Source organism: Lissotriton helveticus, chromosome 7 (genome assembly GCF_964261635.1).
Source record: "Lissotriton helveticus chromosome 7, aLisHel1.1, whole genome shotgun sequence".
Taxonomy (NCBI): Eukaryota; Metazoa; Chordata; class Amphibia; order Caudata; family Salamandridae; genus Lissotriton; species Lissotriton helveticus.
Genome location: NC_136068.1, coordinates 1,879,563,120 through 1,879,578,280, shown reverse-complemented (window position 1 = coordinate 1,879,578,280; position 15,161 = coordinate 1,879,563,120). Strand labels below are relative to the sequence as shown.

At 46.5% G+C, this 15,161-nt stretch overlaps 1 protein-coding gene across 1 annotated transcript in view; it reads left to right on the top strand.

The window, feature by feature from the left end:
• Positions 1–501: 501 nt before the first annotated feature.
• Positions 502–15,161, top strand: part of LOC144767817 (sulfotransferase 6B1-like) — a 156,261-nt gene continuing 141,601 nt past the window's right edge. The window contains exon 1 of the mRNA XM_078651194.1: positions 502–841. Within this exon, the coding sequence (XP_078507320.1) occupies positions 649–841 (193 nt within the window). The 5' untranslated portion in view covers positions 502–648. The remainder of the gene's footprint in view (positions 842–15,161) is intronic.

Here is a 15,161-nt window from a genome sequence, read left to right as displayed (position 1 = left end):
TCAGCTGCCTGTGTTGCACTTGTCTTGTGTGTGAGTGAACCCTGTGACCTCCCTCCTTCATGTATTCTGTGTGTCAGGGAGGACGGCGCTGCCGCTGTCCATGTTGTAACTCTGTAGTGCTGTGAAGCTTGGTATGACACTTTACACTGCACAACACATAAAAATAATCACACTTCCAATGCTTGTTTTGGTGCATGATGTGAGTGAACCCTCAATATGGCATTGGGAGCAGAATGTACCTTTGTTTTAAGCCCTAACCATGTGTGTCCCAGAAGAATGAAACATCCTTTAACATTAAAAGCAAAGCTCTGCTGAGGTCATGATAGCTGGCACAGCGCCAGAGGCTGTGACTCAAGGCGCTCTCCACCCGGCCTCTCACAGCTTCTTCCAACCTTCCCTCCCTCCCCGGGTTAACAGCGAATCCGTCCCCTTCACACCTCCTGGGCTCCTCTCACATAAAAGATGTTGTAAACTTTGTGTGAAGGGCAGAAGGAGCTTAGTTTGTGGCAGGGGTCAGAGTGCGACCAAGCTCTCCTGGGCCAGCCTCAGCCTCTCGGCACTCACAGGCACAGCGCCTCGAAACCCTCCTCAGACAGCGCCTCGCAGCCCTCCCCTCCTCTGAAAGCGCCTCGCACAGTCTGCACCGAGATGGCAAAGAGATTTGAAGGAATAAACGAAAAGCTCGCGACCTTACCCAATGACAGGGCCCCGGAGGAGCTGCTGTTCACCCACAAGGGGGTCCCTTATCCCAGCGTCCTGTGCAGCCCGCAGACCTTCCAGGCGATGGAGACTTTCCAGCTCAGGGCAGACGACCTGCTCATGGTGGCTTACCCTAAATGCGGTGAGTAAATGCACTCGTGTATGCATTTCTTTTTTGTCTGCAACAAAAGCCTAGCGGTGCAGCCAACAACACTGTCAGGGCTGGGATTTTTGAGCTGCGGCGTTAATGTTGCAGTGAAACTACACGTCCCAGAATGCAGCATTCTGTGGCTTTAAAAGGCAACACTGGTTATGAGGGTCCCTGTGGCATCCACGTGTCTAAAAAGCCATATATATGAGATTGAGTGGGTCAGTCTGGTCGTGATCCCTGCTCCTCATACAGTGAAACTTGTCCCAACTCTGCTAACTTGTACCTTTGAAGCATGAGATCCCAGCGCTGCTGCCCTGTCAAGGCTCCCAGGTCCATGTGTGATCTGCTGCTTCAGTCCAGGCTTTTTTCATTGAATTCTGGGACTTGCAGTCTTGTTTATTCCATTATAAATCAGGACTACAAGTCCCATAATTCAACGAAGAAAGCTGGTCTCGATCAGCACACCAGGCATGGACCTGGGAGACTTTGGCAGCTGTTCCCTGATGCCAAAGATCACAAGGCACGCATCGTACACATCTGTCAGCTCACCTTTCCCTGCCTGGCATTGGAAACATGATACGAGTGCCTCCCTGCTCAGAAGCCTTTCAGTGAACTTTCTTCTCCTTCAGTTCTCGGTCATTGGCTGACAGGAGGCCCCTTTATTGCTGTATTTCTTTATTGGCAGTGGCTGCTTAGCCTGCGGCCTGGTAAATCATGAATTTTCGTTGCTATTTACCCGGCAGCCAGCTTAAAAGTGGCGTTTAGATATTATTTGTCCTGTGGCCTTGCAAATAGAAGAGGAAGGTCACTATTGACCGGGTTTAATAGTATAGATTCGGCAGTGTTCGGGCGCAGCTGTGTAAATAGCAATGAAACCTCCCTGGCCCCTGGCTATGGAGGAGGCTGCTTTGTTCTCCCTAAGTTGGCAGGGTATGCCCAGACGTGGGTCCCGGGCTCACTTTGCCTCTGGATTTAAGCTAACCTGGCTGATGAGGAGGGTTCGCCAGAAACCGGTCCTAGGATGCTTGTTTCCGGTCCAGCGAATACATGGTTTGGCAGTTCGGGCTGGACTGTTCCCATGGCACAAGGTCGGACTGATTTGCATAAGGCTTAACTGAACTGGGGTGGTGGAGTGAGCTAAAGAATGATAATGGAATAAACCCAAGTCAGTTGGCTTGGGGTGAGTGTTTGATTTGCTACAACTAACTTTCCGTCCATTATCCCCTTTAGTATCGCTTTGTTCGCCCGAAGTTGGCAGGGTATGCCCAGACGTGGGCCACGGGCTCACTGTGCCACTGGATTCAAGCTAGCCTGGCTGATGAGGGGTGCTAGCCCGAAATCGGTCCCAGGATGCTTGTTTGCGGTCCAGGCAGGACCTGGCTTGGCAGTTCGGGTTGGACTGTTTCCATGAGGCACAGTGTCAAGACTGATTTGCATATGGCTGGGTCTGAACTGAGGTGGCGCTCCGGCCGCAGCCATGCAAATAGCAATGAAACGTCACTAGTTGCCTGGCATGTGAGTAAATATTAGCCATTATATGCATCTTAGACAGCAGGGGAGGAAACAAAAATGAAACTTCATTATTCACCGGCCAGAGGCTTAATAACAAACATTATGCACTATTTGTCCCACTACCTGGAAAATTGAGAAGAAACTACACTCTTTAGCCGTCTGCTGGCAAAAAAGCTGCCATTATGCGTAGTTTGCCTGGTCGTCTTGCAAATTGCAAAGAAAGCTCATGTTGGGCATGGCTTTCTTAGGGAAATATCCAGAAACATTAACTTTTTCTGTCCTCCTAGTCTTCACCTTCTCTCTGCTAGTGAGCCTAGAACATGGGATATATTCCCGCTGTACAGCAGTGGGACGCATGAGCACCCTCCATACACAGGTTAGGGACAGGGGGCTTGCATGTTTAGGTTGTGTCGCACCCACAAGGGCCCTATGAAAAGGTACACCATATACCCAGGGGTTCAGCAGTGGCAAGTGTGGGATGGATCATGCCCCGTAGTACTCGCCTACTCATTCAATCTACTACTCCTGTTGGCTTCTCAACGGGTGTGTCAACCCGGAGGGGGCCTCCTTTACTGCTGGAGCAGTCCTAGGCTATGTCCGGGGTGGAGTGAAGCTTGGGCTTGGTGAGGAGCTGGGCAGGGGCCCAAGCGTGGGTTCCCCCTACCTCGGTGGTCAGTTCCACCCATGGAATACCTTTCGAGGGTGTTGAGGCCCCATTGTGGGTGTAGGGCCAGATCGCTTCGTAGGAAGAGGTGCTTAGCTGAAGGGGTGAAACGGAGAAGCGGGGGCACGCTAGCACCAAGGTTGTGCTGTGCCTGTGTCTGGTCTGCTGGTGCCGGTTGGCCTGAGCCCTCCCAACATTGATGTTTCTAGGTCCGACACCAGCCTGCCAAGATGGGCTGGTGAGCGAATTGGCACCAAGGAAGTGCTTAGCGTGAACCCAGACCGCTTTGGTTGGCTGGATAAAGCATGGACACCAAAGTTGTCCGGGAGACCCAGACTGAGATGGCTGGACGGCTAATGCATGGGCACCACAGGTGTCCGGGAGACCCAGGCCGCCATGGTTGGCCGGATAACGCATGGACACCACAGGTGTCCGGGAGACACAGGCTTCCGGCCTGTCACTGTCAGCCGGTGGACATGCTGGTTCTCACTTGAGCCATGAGGCTCCAGGCCCTTTCCCACTGCACTGCAGTGAGAACGTGCATGAACACTTCTGACAAATGTTAAGAAGTGGTGCCGACATGATTGTTTGTAAACGTAGCTCAGGCCTGCCATTGTGGCCGGGGTGCGCACTTACACTGCTGGTGTGATTCGCCTTCATGTCTGACCTTCTAATGCAGGCCGGTGTGTGCACTCACATGGACTGTGTGTTTTAAACCTGTTTCCGCCGTGCCACCACATGTGCTGCTATACGCTCTTGTGTGCGTACTCCGGTTGGCCCGAAGCAAACGCGGGCCATCCGGAGGAGGCCCTTCACCTCCAATAAGTTGGATGTTGGAGGAATGGCCACGGGTGTTCACTGCCCGGGTAGCGATGAGACCCACAAGGGTTCCCCTACTGAGGAGGCTTGCTCTTCCCTTAGGGTAGAGGTCTCCTGTATTTTAAGCTGCGATAATGGATTGCAGTGGCGCTGCCTCAAGATGTTTCCTATCAATGGATTCATTAGGCCAAATTCAATCCAGTGGTAAGGGTGCACTTGGCATATCTTGGGTGGAAATGCCACCTATAGAAAGTGGTACAAAAGGGGGTGGTAATGGACGGAGCATCTGCCCGAACTGCCAAGCCATGCCTTCCCTGGACCAGAAACAAGTTTCCGAGGACCGGTTTCTGGTATACAGCCGTCTTCAGCCCGGCTTGCTAGACTGTTCCCATGAGGAACAGGGTCAGACTGATTTGCATATAGCCATGTCTGAACTGGGGTGGCAGAGTGGCCTAAAGAACGGTGATGGATTAAACCCAGATCTTTTGAATGGGTGTGAGTGTTTGATTGATTCAGATGCTCCGTCCATCACCACCCCCTTTTGTACCGCTTTTGGCCGCCATAAGTGTGGCAGGGTATGCTCAGACGTGAGTCCCTTGCTCACTTTGCCACTGGATTCAAGCAAGCCGGGCTGAAGACGGCTGGAATGCCATAAACCGGTCCTCGGAAGGTTGTTTCCGGTCCAGGGAAGACATGGCTTGGCAGTTCGGGCTGGACTGTTCCCATGAGGCACAGGGTCAGACTGATTTGCAAATAGCCATGTATGAACTGGGGTGGCAGAGTGGGCTAAAGAACGGTGATGGATTAAACCCAGATCTTTTGATTGGGTGTGAGTGTTTGATTGATTCAGATGCTCCGTCCATCACCACCCCCTTTTGTACCGCTTTTGGCCGCCATAAGTGTGGCAGGGTATGCTCAGACGTGAGTCCCTTGCTCACTTTGCCACTGGACTCAAGCAAGCCGGGCTGAAGACGGCTGGAATGCCAGAAACCGGTCCTCGGAAACTTGTTTCACGTCCAGGGAAGACATGGCTTGACAGTTCGGGCTGGACTGTTCCCATGAGGCACAGGGTCAGACTGATTTGCATATAGCCATGTCTGAACTGGGGTGGCAGAGTGGGCTAAAGAACGGTGATGGATTAAACCCAGATCTTTTGACTGGGTGTGAGTGTTTGATTGATTCAGATGCTCCGTCCATCACCACCCCCTTTTTTACCGCTTTTGGCCGCCATAAGTGTATCAGGGTATGCTCAGACGTGAGTCCCTTGCTCACTTTGCCACTGGATTCAAGCAAGCCGGGCTGAAGACGGCTGGAATGCCAGAAACCGGTCCTCGGAAGCTTGTTTCCGGTCCAGGGAAGACATGGCTTGGCAGTTCGGGCTGGACTGTTCCCATGAGGCACAGGGTCAGACTGATTTGCATATAGCCATGTCTGAACTGGGGTGGCATAGTGGGCTAAAGAACGGTGATGGATTAAACCCAGATCTTTTGACTGGGTGTGAGTGTTTGATTGATTCAGATGCTCCGTCCATCACCACCTCCTTTTGTACCACCTATAGAAAGTGGGCATTTCTATGTATCGAACTATGTGTGTGCCATGGAGTTTGGTGCTGGTTAGCACCGGAGGCTGGCAGAGCACATCTGGGCATTCCTCAGCAACAGCCATAAACCATTAGGCAGGCAATTGAGATAGCCAACCTCTGCCATTTGCAAGCCTTGCAGAATATATGGGGGCAGAGATTGTGAGGCCTGGCCTCTAGGACCAGACCGAGGTCCCCATAAAGACAGAGATCTGCATTCTGCAGCCTCATGGCATACAGGACAGAAATTTAGAGGACACATCTGTGGATCAAAGGAATACCCTTTGACCCATTCCCCAACTTCAAAGGATCCATGGAGAATAACTACCCAGTGCCACCCCATTAAGAGGAGAAATCTGCTCGTGGGAACGCAGGACCGGAGAATATGGAATGCGTGATGCACATTGCCGGAGGACTTTGTTGTGCACATGGAGGATAACTGCCCTTGGAAAGGACAGCTTGCCTTTCCGAATAGTAGCTGACCTGGCACAACAAACCTGCGGACATGACACCCTGAAAGGGGATCCCAAGGACCAGTTGGCTGGCCTCCTGTTCTCTTGGAGGTTTCAGGGATCTCCTACGAGGGGCCCACATTATCTACCCATGATGTCTGGAGAGCGGAGCCGTTAAGTGCCCACATCGCCTGCTGAAAGCTGCAAAGTGCAGTGCGAGCCTGGCATGGAAGACCAAGCAAGATCTAGCCCGAGGCATTATTACTGATCTAAACTCTTCCATTCCAGGAGTTACACTTATTATTATTAAATTATGAAGGCCTTTCAGCTGCACTTTGAGGAGGTATATCGGGAGGATTTGAACGTTCAGCCAAGTAAGGTTGAGGATTGGCTGGGCCAAACTCCCTTTAAAAAAACTCTCAGACATTAAAGCCCAGAATATGGACCTGCCGATATCTAATACGGAAGTCGTGAAAGCCATAGTTCTAAGCAAAAAAGGTAAAGCCGCAGGCCCCGATGGGCTACTGGCAGAACTTCATAAAGCCCTGAAGGACGTTCTCTCCCCAGTTTTGGTTGTTCTCTTTGCCCATATCTTTGAAAATGGTGGTAATATTCCTCCCTCTTGGAACGAAGCTACAGTCTCCCTGATCCTTAACCCCTCTAAACCATCAAGTTCTTGTGATTCGTATCGACCCATCACTCTGCTCAATATTCATTATAAGTTCTATGCAAGAATATTGGCAGAGAGGTTAAATGGGGTGACAGGGGATCTTTTGCATAAGAATCAAAAAGGATTTATTAAAGGTAGAGGCATAGCTGAACTAACTTATAATTTGATAGGGGCAAAAGATCTAGCGACAGTCTATAAATGTCCATTAGCCAAAATAACAATAGACGCAACGAAAGCTTTCGATAGAGTTAACTGGGTCTATCTGAAACATATGTTGAAGGAGTATAATTTAGGGGAGAACTTTTGTAGGTCTATTTTCTTATTATATCAATTGCCCACAGCAAGAATCTTAGTGAATGGGAACATGTCTGCACCAGTTAAAATCCAGAGAGGTACCAGGCAAGGGTGTCTTTCTCGTCAATGCTTTTCAATCTATATATCGAGCCCTTTGTAGAAAAAATTAGATCAAATCAAAACATAAAATCATTCCAATACATGGGCGGGAAAAGAAGGTGGCGTTATACGCCGACGATTTAATGTTTTTTTACTTCAGACCCAAACGTCTCCATCCCTTTGGTTTATGAGGAGGCAATCAGGTTCGCTAAGATTTCAGGGTATGAAATTAATTCCACAACAACAGAGTGCATGACATGGAATCTGACAGTATGCTCCCATCCAATAAAGAACAAGATTAGATACTTGGGAATTCAGATTAGCCAGAATATTGATGAGATCCCAGAATTGAATCTGCAAAGGGTTGCCAAGGAAATTAAATCTTCTCTGACAGCATGGGCATATTTGCCTCTAACGTAAGTGGGCAGAGTTAACTTAATAAAAATGATGCTGCTACCACAGGTAATTTTCATCTTGCAGAATATTCCATTGGCATTTAAGGAAAAAAGCCTAAAATCTCTCCAGGCAGTATTTAATTCATTTGTCTGGGCCTCCAAAGCAGTTCGAATATCGTGGAAAAAGATGCACAGGAAAAAGAACAAGGGGGGTTATGCTTACCAGATTTAGTTCTATATGCAAGAGCCTTATCCTTGACTGGAGGTAAACTTCTTCTAGGCAACCCAGATACATCAGCTGTAGGAATGATGTTTAAGGCAATGCTTGCAGATGTTGAGAATGGGAATCAAGGGTCCTTTTTAAATAAATATGGAGATCCAAGATTCTTCAAAAAGTACGATTAAAGATTTTACGAGAATTTGCTGGCACCTGGGCAAAGGTTAGAAAAACTTTGAAGATAAGTTACTTCAGTGCTCTTGCCCCAATCTGGAATGCTCCAGGATCACCTGAGTGGACTAGAGACTCTTTGGTTACTCCATTGATAGATACCGGTGTTCAATGTTGGGGACAATTAGTTACAGGAGAATCCTTACTATCATGGGACGATTTATCTTCCCTTACGGACAACAGGCTCTCCAAATTTGAATACTGGCAATTAAGGAGCCTGCATCAGAGTATCGGACAAAGTGTGGGCAAAGAGTATGAATTAGAAAATATTCTTTGGAAAGAAACCAGGAAGAAATTGAAGGTATCGGTTGTCTACTGGTTAATGATGGACCTGGAGGATGGAGTATTCAACCTACCAACGGAAGTGTGGGGAGAGAGCTTGCCCGGCGTCCATCTTAAAAAATTATGGCAAGTATCTCTTGACACTTTGTATGATACAGTCCAGCCTGCATATTTGAAAAGGAACCATATCTTCTGTATCCATAGGGTGTATTGGTCTCTGCACAAACTTGCGAAGTTCTCGAATGGTCCATTACCCAAATGTCCGAAGTGCCTTTTCCCGGAAGCGGATGATATCCATATTTTCTTGGAGTGTCCCATGCTCCAAAATTTTTGGGCAAAGGTAACAAAAGGTATTGGAGATATGATGGGTATCAACATTCAGGTAAGCCGTCTTTTAGTGTTTTTTGGCTTGTTACCAGAATGTGAGGCGCTCCCTGGCTGGATGAATAAGTTATCTCTATATTTGATCTTGATAGCAAGAAGAGAAGTGTGTAAAAATGGATACAGGATGCCCCCCTTCCTTTGCAGAGTGGATTATCTCTGTTAGTTATACTATGAAAATAGATAGAGTTAAACTGGAGAAGAATAATGTTATAAATGACTGGGAGAATAGGTTAGATTTTTGGAGTGGGTGTGAGGCGTGGCTTATCTTGTGTTAAAGTAATCATCTTGGTCCAATGATTAAGCCTTACACCTAAAATACTTTGCCCCTCTGGTTCTGAAGGGCACCCAGAAATCAGAACATCTACTCAGTGAGGTTTTGTGTAAAGCTTCTCTAATTGGCTAACAGAGTGATCCAGCAGGTGCCTTTGAGAGGGAGGCTATGGGAGCAATCCAACAGCTCTGTTTTTACTATTGGCGAATGAGGACCAAAAAGAAAACCAAAAACAAAAAAAAAGGGTTCCCCTACTGAGGAGGCTTGCTTTTCCCTTAAGGTAGACGGGGTAGAGATCTCCTGTATTTCAAGCTGCGATAATGGATTGCAGTGGTGCAGCCTCAAGATGTTTCCTATCAATGGATTCATTGGGCCAAACTCATTCCAGTGGTAAGGGTGCACTTGGCATATCTTGCATGGAAATTCCACCTATAGAAGGTGGGCATTTCTCTGTATCGAACTCTGTGTGTGCCATGGAATTTGGTACTAGTTAGCACCGGAGGCAGGCAGAGCTCATCTGGGCATTCCTCAGCGACAGTCATAAACCATTAGGCAGGCAATTGACATAGCCAACCTCTGCCATTTGCAAGCCTTGCAGAATATATGGGGGCAGAGATTGTGACACCTGGCCTCTAGGCCCAGACCGAGGTCCCCATAAAGACAGAGATCTGCATTCTGCAGCCTCATGGCAGACAGGACAGAAATTTAGGGGACACATCTGTGGTTCAAAGGAATACCCTTTGACCCATTCCCCAACTTCAAAGGATCCATGGAGAATAACTACCCAGTGCCACCCCATTAAGAGGAGAAATATGCTTTGGGAACGCAGGACCGGAGAATCTGGAATGCGTGGTGCACATTGCCAGAGGAATCTGTTGTGCACATGGAGGATAACTGCCCATGAAAAGGACAGCGTGCCTTTCTGAATAGTAGCTGACCTGGGACAACAAACCTGCGGACATGACACCCTGAAGGGGGATCCCCAGGACCAGTTGGCTGGTCTCCTGTTCTCTTGGAGGTTTGAGGGATCTCCTTCGAGGGGCCCACAATATCTACCCATGATGTCTGGAGAGCGGAGCCGTCTAAGTTCCCACATCGCCTGCTGAAAGCTGCAAAGTGCAGTGTGAGCTTGACACTACAGAACCGTGCCTGTAGTCCAGAGTGCCTAGTGTGGAGCTGAAGAAGTTGCTCGCATCTATGCAGGAACATCGGCACGCATAAGCGTCTTGTTGGAGGTGAACTAGTTCACTGGTTGCGAGAACCAAAGTAGCCGATTCATCGACTGTGCCGCATTTCTCTCGTGTGCCACACAGACTGCATGTTAATTGCCTGTGATCCAGGAGCGTAACAACAACAGATACTCCAATACCATATACTCACCTAGGCCCATAAACACACTTACAATTGAGTAAACGGCTGGAGTCAAAGTTTATGATTTTCACAATTCAAGATTAGTTATTCCTTGTTCCTAACTAACCTTTCACTGATCAAAACATGCTTTCCTCTGGTCGATGGACCATTAGTTTAACTAGTTGATGGTAAAACATTTACACTGACTCTATCTTATTCATTTAAAGTAAACAACCACTGACTCGGGAGGTTTTAAAAACCTTTATCTGAATTAAATTCATGTGAACCATCTCAAATACATAGTGCAGTGACCTTCATTCTTAGGAGACAAAATGTAATCAATTAATCATCAAACACATACTTTGGACTCACACAATGATCAATGCTCAAAACAAGGGAGAGGCCAGAGAAAAAAGAACATCAGCAAATAACATGAAAATATATTTACCAAGAATGGTGTGAAGAAAAACCCCCTGGCCAAAGTGCTGGTAAGGGTCTCCCGGGAAAGATCAGGCAACAAAGACTTCAGGACAGGATTCAAAACAGGATAGATGACCTCTCTGACACCGACGGTTACGTCGCACCCCTCTCTGACACTCTCTTCCTCCTCCAGAGTCTTCCACAATCTTCTTATCTAACCCAATTAAATTAGGATAGAAAGTTCTGCATTTGATTCTTCATCCGCATCTCACGGCATCTCTTGCAGCAACAGCATCACCAGCTACACCGACAGCATCCCAAGCTCAGCAGCATTCAGCAAATCTCCGTCTGACTAACTAACTAAAGCTATCTCGATTATAGTTTTAGTTCTTCATGTACCATCCACTAAAGTTTCAATATCGTAAAAATACTAAATCTAATTGGTCAGGTAATGGGGGGAAGATCAGCACACAATGCTTGCATGTCACTTAATTCAGTTAATCCTTTGTTCACCAACCCATCCCCTTAATTTTTATTCATGCTTTATTTTCCCACCCACAATCACATTTCATCTGCAACATTTGTAAAAAATCTAACATGTAGGTCCATTCATTTGAACTTTTCACAGTCCTTTCTCAGGCTTGGGACACTTTACGACCTTGACTGTTAACCAAACTCTGTGTCATCCTTCTTGGTTCACTCTCAGTAGTCATGCGCAACTGTCATGTGACTAGGCTTACTTCAGTTATACACAAGAGGCCCAAAAATGCACTAGTGATAAATTCAGAAAGACAAATGTTACTTTAAAAAATAAATGGTTTCACTGTATACCACCCATCTCTACTCTATTCCCCATTATTTATTAATACTTTCCCTGCCTTAGCATTAGTGAAATAGCTTGTTTTTGCTTCAGCCAAGCAGGTGCCATGCACGCGAGTCTTCAAGACTCGATTTTAGTGCCTTCTGCTCATGCACAAGAATTTTCCTCCAAGCCTTAATTTGTCATATTGCGTTGTTGCAGTTGACGCATGTGCAGTAAAGATTTCCCTGTTAAAGATATTTTAGTCCTTCATTCATGTTATTAGTATTAGCAAACACATCGGCAAGATTCACTAACCTGCGTTTTTGTGCAGTGCGTATTGGTTTTAGCCAAAACGTAATAAAAAACATGTTAACATGTTAATAGGTTAAACAAGCGGATTGCTTATGAGCAAGTATCTTTTCTGCGAGACCTTGCTCCAGCACCTGTAGTGTCCAATTCACAGGTTGCGGCCCTCAGAGGTGGGGGAACGCAACGAGTGTGTCAGACTAGAACAGTCTGGTGGAACGGACATCAGATGTGCAGGACATGGTACCTCATTTCCAGGGAGGTACAGATGTGCAACTCGACTTTGTGTAAACTGAAGTGTCTGGTGCGACTCGTTGTGAACTAGGCCCTGTGCTCTGTTTGCTAGGGTGCAACCAGAATCAACGTGTATCAGGAGGGGTGTCTCCTAAAGCCGAGAGGCTTTCCTGTGTGTTATTTCCCATTCACTGCATGTACTCTCTCTAGCCCCATAACGGTGGACCAACTGCCCTCTCCCCATATGGTTCTTCCGAAGACTTTGTGGCACTAGGTAGGAGTGAGAGGAATTGACTTGGCCGGAGAGACGCTTGTGAGAAGGTTTGTGCTTACCTTCAGACTTACGAGAAATGTAGTTACAACCATCCTGAGAAAGTAAAGTTCCGCTAGGCTACAGGAGGTGTCTGAGGTGGGAGTATTGTCATCAGGATGTCACCTGACAAAGTTGCAGTGAGGATTTCTACCTGAGGACATAGTCACTTTTTTAAAAGTTAAAAATCTTCATAAGGACGAAGCTGGAGGCTGTAGCCGATAAAAGTGCCACAAGGTCAGATACTCCTTTCATGAAGGACCGCTGAACAGTATTTGCTGCTGCAGAGAAGAAAATGGCAATCGCTGCCACAAAGTCAGGCCAAACGGGTGATGCACCTTGGGAGGATTGACAAGCAGGTTGGTCCTGGTCTTCGATCAGTTCCCAGAGCAGTTTTTAGCCCAAAGCATTCTAAGCCCAAAGTTTTGGATTTTGGCTATCTAGGTACCTTTAGCACACCACGACCAGACTAAGACCTTAGTAACAGCTGAAAACAGTGCTGAAACATGTCAGACAGATCAGTGGACAAGACATAGGACAGGAAGTGTATTCCTTCCTTGCCGTGTTTGGAAACCATTCTGCATGTTTGCAGAGATTGTGAAGTGGATTATGAAGCCAAGGGGCAAAAAGTGTATTCACCGGTACTGATGATTCAGACAGAACATTAACACCTTTGTAAGCTACACATAAAGCAGCGGTGCCCTATGTCAGTTTAAAACTTATCTTACTCAAGGACTAAAAGGAGAAAGAGAGATGGAAAAACAATGAGGAAGGCAGAAAATGGGGTGAAAACAGAACCTGAATGAATAAGATGTCGTCAAATCAAGGGTAGGATAGAGAAAGAAAAAAAAAATTACAATCCCGGCATTCATAAAAGAGAGACTAAGAAAAGGTTTGGTGCTCGGCATTAATGTAATTGATTAACCCTCAAAAGGTTGTCACCTAGCAGCAGCCACCTCTTGTGTTCTTGTTGTTGGCATAAGCCTAGTTAAACTACTCTCACATTCACCAGCGCAGCGTAAGTACACCTCAGCCTGCAACCAGCACCAGCAGAACACCCACACACACAGAGCCATACATTTCAACGTAACAGGTATCACCGGCATATCAAAATATTGGTACGTTAACCAGTGTTTAAGGATGAAAAGGAAATGGAGATAAAGTTAACTCACGAGAAAAAGGCACATGCACTTCCTGTCTCAACTTGAACTTGCAAGAAGTTTTGCCTCAGCTCGGAAATGTTGCTAGTTTGTATAGAAATACTACCTGGTGTGGAGATGTAGAAACCGTGAGAGACACCGCAAACTATGGCCAGCAATCAAAATCTACAATGGACTACTGTCACTAGTAAGAACTTTGCACATCCTAGATGTGTTACACTGCCAACACCGTGCCCTGAAGAAGGCCTACGTGACCTACTTGTTTATAGTAACAGTGACCTCTGCACCCGCCTACTCACTGTAACTTTATCCTGAGGGACAGAGCCCTTTGTAAGCACACATAAACTTTCTTCTTACACATATTATAGCTCTGAATTACATCAATCTCCCAGACCTACGAGCATCACTACAGCAAACATACCCTGAGTTATTGTTTTATAATACAGTACATCGCAAACTCTGCAGCATCGCAGTAGAAGGTAGGTGTGAGAAGGGCAAAGGACAAGGAAAGCTATGCCTAAAGGAGGAGTTACAACTTGGCAAACATTAACAGAACTATATCCAGCGCTCTCAAATTCCCAAAACTATAAAAAAGCAACCTATGTACCTTTCAAGGAAACAGCTTTTCAACATTTAATGTTTGAAACAGGTAAATAAAGCCCATCCTTTCAAACATCATTGCTTTTTGTGGAAGAGGTGGATTTAGATTCCTCTGCACAAAACTGAGAACCTTGAGTTACAGAGGAGCAAGCAGGATTATGCGAACAACCCTCATTCAAGGTGAAAATGCACATTTGCAGCTTGGATGAGAGAAGAAGCAAACAGGAGGTTTTTACAAGGTAGCAAAACACTGAGAATCAATTTTTGGAACGGCCCAAACATGAAATGTTCTGTTGAAGTTGAGAAGTATACCATGCATACATCAGTCTATGCACTTTCACAAACATGCAGCAGGAAATGGACACTGAACCGGGGCCAAGCTAGGAGTGGTAGACAAATATCTGTTTAGTAGGGTTGGATGGAATTGGTGAAGTTCGATTCTGTAGAATTCACAGGATTACATTACGCCCGCTAAATTTAGACTTGTCCGCTGGCCCTTGAACAACTCTCAACATAAACAGTGATATGGTGCTTCCCATCTATGCTGGAAATGTTTGACGGATGCTACAGTCAGACAGGATTGCCAGCAAGCAAACTTTGAAAAAGTTTACTGTTTTCAAAAAGTGACTTTGTTTCTGTAAAGCAAAAAATCAAAGGCCCCCACATGCTGGGACTTGTCTCCCAGGGTGACAGGGTCATTATTTCTTTCCCATACGGCCAGGATTGCGTGCAGAAAGTCCTTCCTCTGACGGGCTATCAGAGGATGCATTCCATCGAGGAACCAAAGTGATGGAACAGGACTTGAATTAATTGAACTTAATGCAATTGGACTATGACTGCGTTTTCCCACTAAACTAAAGAAAGACATATAAGCATCAAAGACATAGAAGGAAAGAAACTCACAGAGATATTTTATTCATTGACTTTATGTTGTAATTTATTCCCCTTATTGGTATGTCCCATCACCCCCTCCCTTGTTTACCCTGTTGGTATGACTGGCCCTGAGCTTGCCATGGAATGTTGAGAAGCTCTCCAGTGAGGAGAGTGGATGATTAATAAACAGACCTATTACTCTCTTTGGGTCTCTGGATATTTCTTAATAACTTCAACATTGGCGACGGACCTGCGCAGGGGGCAGGAGTTAATCATCTCCCCTTTGAGTGCTCTCTCCATACAAAACCTTACAGTGGAAGTGAAGATTTCAAAGAAGTTTTGGACCAGTAGACACCATTGGAAACGTTTCAGATGCTTTCGGAATGT